The sequence below is a fragment of the Coffea arabica genome, chromosome 7c (genome assembly GCF_036785885.1).
Source record: "Coffea arabica cultivar ET-39 chromosome 7c, Coffea Arabica ET-39 HiFi, whole genome shotgun sequence".
Taxonomy (NCBI): domain Eukaryota; kingdom Viridiplantae; phylum Streptophyta; class Magnoliopsida; order Gentianales; family Rubiaceae; genus Coffea; species Coffea arabica.
Window position 1 is genome coordinate 7652980 of NC_092322.1, and position 8058 is coordinate 7661037.

Below are 8058 nucleotides of genomic sequence, written 5' to 3' on the forward strand. Positions count from 1 at the left end.
ATTTTAGGTCTCATATCACTGCTATTTTTTATTTTTTATTTTTTTTGGCGAAGCAAAGCAATGGCGGGCATTATTTTATTTTGGTTTTCTTCTGTTCCCAGAAAAAGGGAAAAGCTGAAGGAATGAAAGGACATGGACCATGAACTGTGTCCATCTACTCACTCTGGAAATGGCAATTTGCACGCAAAACACCTCACTCATCCAGCAATAGATCATCCACCTGGTTCGATCCCGGACAGTAATCCAATTGTTAACTCTACAGTGATGAAAAAAAAAAAAAATTCCAGCAATAGATCATAGAAGTCAATCCATGCATTGGCTTGCAATGAAATTGCTTTCCCAGCAAGATATGCGGACTTAAAACAGGAGAAATAGATTACTTACACATAAAGATTCAAATTCCTATTTCCACAGCTAGATAGAGTGTGAAAGATTGAAAGTGGAAATAATCCAACCACAATATCCTGATAAGGTAACAATAATAAATTCCACTTTAGATCATCTTATCATGTTCCCTCCATTAAGCTTTCTTATTTCTCTGACTTCCTTTACAATTTTTTCCCTCTGCATGCACCAATGACATTTCTTCCGTCTTATTCCATACGTCATACAGTGTGATTTAATAACCTAGAGAGTTAAAATCTGAAACCAAGTTATCAACAGTATTAAAGCTGTCTTTTTTTCTTTTTTTTTTTATCGTAAACCGTGTAATCCGACCTTTTTGCTTTGTAAAAGAAAACATTCCAGTCTGGCATAGAACTTTGAGAACCAAGAGGATTCTTCACCAGCTTTTCAGAGAAAGAATTATATGTCTTTAACGTCAGTATTGCTGTAGTGGGATGACGTAAATTGATCTTTATTAAAGCTCAAACAACTGCTGCAAATTCCAATCGGGATAAGTGAATAAAGCTGGGACTGGGAGGAATTGAAGAAGATGCTGATCATGGTAGGCCGGAAACCTTATCCTGATGGAACTTTATACGGCGCAAAGTTAATGCTTCAGTAGTCGCAGTGGCACAGGATGGTGATGGAAGTAGTAATATTCAATTACAAAAGGGAATAAAAAGGACGTCTACTTGGTCTGTAGTCAGTCTCCTTATCAATATGTTATCAGAAACTTTTAGTCGATGATATCTTTGATACGTCCCCATGAGTTACCCTGGAAGTTAATGCTAATTAAGGCGAGCAAAACAACCTCACGTAGTGTTTGTTTGACATTCACATCGTGTTGATTCTGGCCCTTGTCGAAACTTGGCCAGAAAACCACCCTGTTTATGATGATTGATGATGGCCGGCCGCAAGATTTCGGAAAGAGGGCTCCTCCATTGATTTGCTGCAACAATTAAGGCTCCCTGTCCCGTAGAGGTATTTCTGTAATGTTATCGAAGGCCATAAGCTTTTAAGGGTCAACTTGCATTAGATCTCTAAGCTTCAAGAGGAATTTCTTTTCTACAAGTTGTTAAAGGTTTTTCCACTCACTCTTTTCAGTGGGACACTTCCGAGGATGAGGAAAGACGATGACAACTACTGTGATTTTGACCTTTGATTCGTTAGACTGACAACTTTTTTTGGGATGGCTAGATTACAAGTTGGGGGAAGGGATGTGAGGTAAAAGGGTGCTACGGTTTCTGGAGTCAGATTTTGAATGAAACTTCAGGACTGATGGAATATCTGCTTCCAAATTATGGGAAGTGTTTTCATTCTTTCAAGGGCGGTCACAATCAAGCCAAGGTGCAACCACCCATTGTCATTTATGCACCCAGACAGGCAATGCATGTGATGGTAAAAGATAAAAGGCAACCCGAGCTCAATGAGGATTTTAGTACTAAATAATGAGAGTTAGAAGACAGACAAGACAATGCGATGAGATAATGGCTATGTACTTGCAGAAACAGAGGCATCAAAAGTAAAACATATGTTGCATCCCAAAAGATTACCAATCGAAATTATTGGCCTTTACTTTCTCAATATGCACCATTTTCGGTTCATATTGATGATTGTTCTAGGCTGCACTCAAGAGACACCGAGGAACGGTTAGTGACTTCGGTTCAGGTTTGCTTTTAGCATGGAAGAGATTGAAAAGCAAGTCCGACGCTCCCACCATTGGCCTTTTAATCTTGGGCCAGACACCCAACTGGTTTTGGTCACTAGTTTACTGTTCAAAAATCAATTCAAGACAATTGGTCGGATTCCTTTGTACTTCGACGTTCCACGTTTTCTTGTTTTTATGAATTCTTGAATTGTTTAAACTTCACGTTAACTTGGATTTTATATCCCACGTTTTGTGTTCGATAATTTTTAAATTCATACAAACTTTTCAATTCGACAAATAAATAAATTAAATTTAAACGAAATTTGAAAGTCATTAAAATAATCAAACAATTTTAAATACTAGAGTGTTCAATTATTATATTTATTCACACCTTGACAATAATGAGAATATGATGGACCTAAACACTGTTGTTTGGGTTGAGAGTTTGGGATAATATCGTTAGGAGAAACATCTCGAGAAAATCTATCAAATAATCTAATACTCCCTCCGTTCCTTATTAGATGTCCTAATCCATTGTTTCTTTTTATCTGTCATTTTATGATATCAAGAAAGCATTTATGAACTTTTTTCCAAATTTACCCTTGCTTACCCTTTCAACTTTCTTGAATTGGAACTCTAAATAATTAAATGCAGTATTTGTAGCATTAACAATAAAAGTAGTTGAAGAGATGAAGAGAGATAAAGGGTAATTTTGAGAAGTAAAGTTAAACTTTTGTTGACTTTTAGAAAATAACCAACTTTCTTAATCTAAGAGAATTAGTTATTCAGGCCATCTAATAAGGAACGGAGGGAGTATATAAGTTGAAAATCTAACTATGACTCAAAAACTTAAACTATTAGATATTAAATACTTATTTACATATTAAATACTCTTTCCTCTCTCGAACTAACGCAAACATAATTCTTTACTCATATGAGCCTAACAAATCCTAAAAAATCTCATTCCCCATTTAAAAAAAAAAAAAAAGATAATGAACAACGCCACGTTGCCGACTAAAAAGATCACACTAACTATAATGAACACCGTCACGTTGCCGACCAAATGATTAATTCCGACAGGATTCAAGTTTTGTCTTGTTTTAGTAATTGATTGACGGAAGTAGTAAAAGATTTTTTTTCATATATAGGTCGGTGAGGCAAAGCAGATCCGGGAGGTTTACGTGGCTCCGCTTTAGCTAATTTGATCCATCATCAAAGAATCAGACCGGTACTCCTCTCCCCGAAGATCGACAAAGCATTAGTAGCTGCTGCTAGTTGGAAACTAGAAAGCCATGCATGTTCCCAGAAACTAGAAAGCAGCAGCAGCAAAATAGCAGCGGCAGTAGCAGGAAATTAACTGGGCAATGGTGATCACCATCAAAAGGGCACCTGTAGTGTTGGTTGCCTCGTATTCCTCCTCCACTATTGGGATTTGTGTGCACTTCCACAGTACTGGCCCCTCTCACATCCGCTAGGCAACGTTACCTTGTCGAAAACGACATTTCAACGTCTCAAAGGTAGTCGAGGAGGTAATAAATATTACAGAAGATACCTTACTCCCATACCCGAAGACTATTGAAGCTTGCAAGCAGAAGTTTCCTCTTTACAAAGGGAAAATGATGCATTAATTTAGAAAAAAGGAATAATTTCATTAACCTCTCCTAAGATTTCTGGCAATTAATTGCAGTCTCTTCTCTTGAGATTTGTAAAATTACACTTACCTCCCTTAGTATTATGAAAAGATATAATAGTTTTGACAACTCTACATATCTTAAGTGAAAAGTGGGTGTAAAGAAAAAAAAAAAATCATATTTTGCAAATATTATATTATCTAAAAGCTCTAACCTCATCTCACTTAATACAATATATTCAATTCCTAAGTCATTTAAATGGACCTCTTACTTAGTTTTATAAATAGCCGACTAGTAGGGATGCATTTGTTAAAAACAGTTTCTTTACAACTTACACGACAAAAGGAAAAAAAAAAAAAAAAGAAACTCAAGCATTTAAAAATAATGCTTTAAAACATGGCCTAAATTTTACTATAAAAACTACCTTAAAATTTTTTACTTAGTAAGTAATGCTGATATTTGATTATTTTTTTTTATCATTCAATTTGTTTGTAAATCAAATAGGTGCAATATAGGATATTCATTAGATGTTTTGTACTTACATCACCATTTGTTATCAAAACATATACTTTTTTAGGAGAGGTTTTTATAATTTTTTAAATCTCAAAAGAGGTGACTGCAATTGTCAAAAATCTAAGGAAGGTTTCTGAAATGATTCCCAATAAAAATTGAAAAAGTTCGATGATCCATAATATTTATCCTAATCTTGGGATGCCTTTTGGGGTACCAAATCCAAAATGATAGTGGATTTTGATTGTTGAGGAAATCACTTTCCCTTCGATGTCCAAAACACTTTTTTTGTGGGTTATTTTGATAATGTTAAAGCTTTACCTATATTTATCTTCTCGTTAACACCTCATGTTCAGATTAGAGAAGCAAAAAGTGGTTTGATTTCCATCCTTAAAGATCTTGTCTTTTCCTTGTACACAAATCATAGTCTCCATATTCAGTTTCCAGCAACTCTTCCATGGCATGACCTGGCTGCTTCCTTCGAATTAAGCTCGCGGGTTAAAAGAAAATGTACCCAATGTCTTGAACAACATCCGACACGTAGAAAGAAACTTTAGGTAGAAGTACGCAGTTGCAGTAGAATTTCCATTTCATGCCGATGGGATTCCCAGGTGTAGTTAGTCGATGGGAAAGACGTTCGTCCCTTGTGAAAGCTTTCCTCCTGGGGCGTGTGCAATTTCTTCTTCATTTTGCTAGAAATATATCTGCAATTGCGTCAATTTAATTTGATGTTTCAAATCCAAGAAAGAACCGACTCAAAATTGTTAATATTAAAAGCAGGAAAAAAAAAAAAAAAAAAAAAACTCAATCTGGGATTGCTTCTATTAGTGTTGTTGTTATGATTGCATGGAAACCATTTGTCAAAAACCACTTGTCTTTCCACGTCAAAGGTAACGAGGACGATGGATGCAATATACAAACTATCAACTGGCACTATGCTGTATTCCTATTGGCAAATGAAAGAATACACAGTCCCCCACCACTACTTCTTCAGTGCATGGGTTTATAAATATGCACGAGCCCGACGAACCCGATAGCCACATTCCCTCTACCATTCACTCTCTTCCAACCCTTTTGGCATCCATCCACATACGACATGTCCCCCATTAGGCACCAAGAAAGCCACTCCGGAAACTTCCTGCGCTAGCTTTCTCAATCCAAGGTCTTTGCATGGGCGGTGCTAACCCTTTTCTTCATCTGCGGTTGTTTACTACACCACCGTCCTCTCTCTCATCAAAACCACAGCCATTATCATTCTTTACACCAATTCTTCACCACCCAACCCACCACTACAGCCTCATGACCGCCATTTTCATCGCAAGACTTGTTCATTAATTTCACTTTAACAACCCCCTAACTCATCACGTACCTATTCTTCGTTTGTACTACATTCTTACGACTTTTTTGTTCAACCATTCATTGACGAAATAAAAAAAAACGTCAAAAAGTGACCAATCAACTTAATGGGTGCCTCCTCCACCGTGATTCTGAGCCTGTTCGTGCTCTGCATCTGTAAGAGCAAAGGTGAGCTACAGTACTGTACTAGTGAGTTTAGCGCGGCCAGTATTTTTACTTCGACAAACTTTTTTGGTGCAGGAAACAAATTTTGACATTTTACAGCTAGTGGAAGAGTCAGATGTTAAGCCAATTTTAGGCTCTGCATTCTAATTCCATACAGAAAAGACTTTTTATTTATTTGGTTTCTTTTTTGTTAGAAAAGCCGGATTAAAATGCTGAAGCATTATGAATATTTTTTTTATAATAGGTGGTGAACTTTTTACCAGAGACTTATTTAATGTACAGGCGTCTCAGGGGCCACAATTACTTTTGTGAACAAGTGTGAGCAAACGGTATGGCCCGGAATTTTAGGGAATTCAGGACTGGGCAGCACGGGATTCGAGCTCCAAAGGGCCGCATCACGCTCATTCCAGGCTCCGACGGGCTGGTCGGGTCGATTCTGGGGCAGGACCGGGTGCACCTTTGACGGGTCGGGTCAAGGGTCGTGCGCCACGGGAGACTGCGGGTCGGGCAAAATTGAATGCGACGGCGCCGGAGCGAGCACCCCAGCAACCCTGGCGGAGTTCACGCTTGGGTCGGGGTCTCAGGACTTCTATGACGTCAGCCTAGTAGACGGGTACAATTTGCCCATGCTCGTCGAAGGGAGTGGCGGGTCGGGCTCCTGTGCCTCCACGGGTTGCACCGAGGACTTGAACTCGAAGTGCCCGAATGAGCTTAAAATTGAAGGTGGCGGCGCGTGCCGGAGCGCCTGCGACGCTTTTGGGACCCCGGAGTACTGCTGTAAGGGCCAGTACGCTTCGCCTTCCACGTGTTCCCCGTCGGTGTACTCGCAGATATTCAAGTCGGCGTGCCCGAAATCGTATAGCTACGCTTTCGATGATTCCACCAGCACATTCACGTGCACCGGCGCCGATTACACCGTCACGTTTTGTCCCACTTCCCCTTCGAGGTACTCTGCTCCGTTGCCTTGCGTTGCGTAGCAGTGCAGCAGTTTTGCATTTGTACCCTTCAATTGTTTCTACTTTTCAATTTACGGAAAACAATCCAAAATTCAATTTTGACAAATTGTTTTCCCCGAATTTATATAATTTATCGTTTTGGGTCCTTTTCGTTCGTATTTGGATGTGTAATGGTAGTAATAATGGGTCATCTCTTCAACAGCCAGAAAGCCTCGAAGCCAGAGGGGAGTGCGGCGGACGGGTCTGGATCCGGGTCAGCATCAGGGTCGGGTTCGGGTTCGGGTCCAGTGCAGGAGTCCATGCTGGCAGATGGGTCATGGCTGGCAAATTTGGCCACTGGGGATTCAATCAGAAGGCACCACCCTTTCGGGGCTGCCCAGTTGTGGGTGCTGGTGTTGACGGTCATGTCATCAATAGCATAGAATTTTATTTATGATTTAGTCCCAAATTCATTTCACCGAAGGCAAAAAGTATACCACACCACAGTACTTAGTACAGAGGACATTATAAAGTAGTCAGTTGTGTCCAGGAATCTCGCAAAAAAGGGCCAGAGGCTCTGGCCATTCTACGACAATCGATTGTAAGCCAAGCATTTCCACTCGTACCAAAGGATGTTATTAGTTGATAAGCAATTTTGTTTTTATATAGGATTCTATAATTAGTCACTATCATGGCCATGATGTCAAAGTTAGGAGCAATGAATATATATATATATATATACATACATCTGTGTCTCTCTGTGTGTGTGTGTGTGTGGGGTGCTACACTACGCAGACTTTGTCGTGAAAAAATAAGTTCGCTCATCATGAATGCACACTACTAAGAAAAAGTGAATGCTAATGGCAAAGTGTAGAATTAATTAGTTGGCAAAGCAGCACTTTGGTGGTGGAGCTCTGAGCTTATTAAGCTAGCTTGGTGGGCAGCAATTTAATGATGGATTACTCAAGAATGCGGATGTTTTGTCTGCATTTGCCTTTCCTTTTGCTTTAAGCTGTGCGGTTGCTGGAAAGATCCTTTTGTGAAACAATTATTGCGTATTTGGGAAGCGAAAGATAATTTGTCCACAGTGCCTTACTGCTATTAAGTCATGGGGGAAAATGGATGAAAAGTTGCCATACACAGTAGATTATCGAGCTTCCGGGGTTAACGATTTAATGTGAGACCAATTGGTTCAAAAAGTTGATGAAAGTATGACAGATAGTAGTGTGACACGCTAACAGGGAAAAAAGACAGTGCTCGATTTAGATGGAATGCGTTAAAATTTGTTTGTTTGATGTGTTTTTAGTCATCGGTGCAGATTTATTTGAATGAAATCATCTTTTCTATATATATATATATATATAAAAAAAAAAGGATGCCGAGTTATATACTTCGGCCTAGGAAGCCAAATATCATGGACCATGCCCGC

The 8058-nt window shown here is 39.1% G+C and overlaps 1 protein-coding gene across 1 annotated transcript; it reads left to right on the forward strand.

Moving 5' to 3' along the window:
- The first annotated feature begins 5193 nt into the window (after positions 1 to 5193).
- Positions 5194 to 7315, forward strand: LOC113700039 (thaumatin-like protein 1). Its single transcript, XM_027220458.2, has 3 exons — positions 5194 to 5697; positions 5977 to 6640; positions 6853 to 7315. The coding sequence occupies exons 1-3, from the start codon at positions 5637 to 5639 to the stop codon at positions 7070 to 7072; spliced, it is 945 nt and encodes a 314-aa protein (XP_027076259.1). The 5' UTR covers positions 5194 to 5636; the 3' UTR covers positions 7073 to 7315.
- Positions 7316 to 8058: the final 743 nt, after the last annotated feature.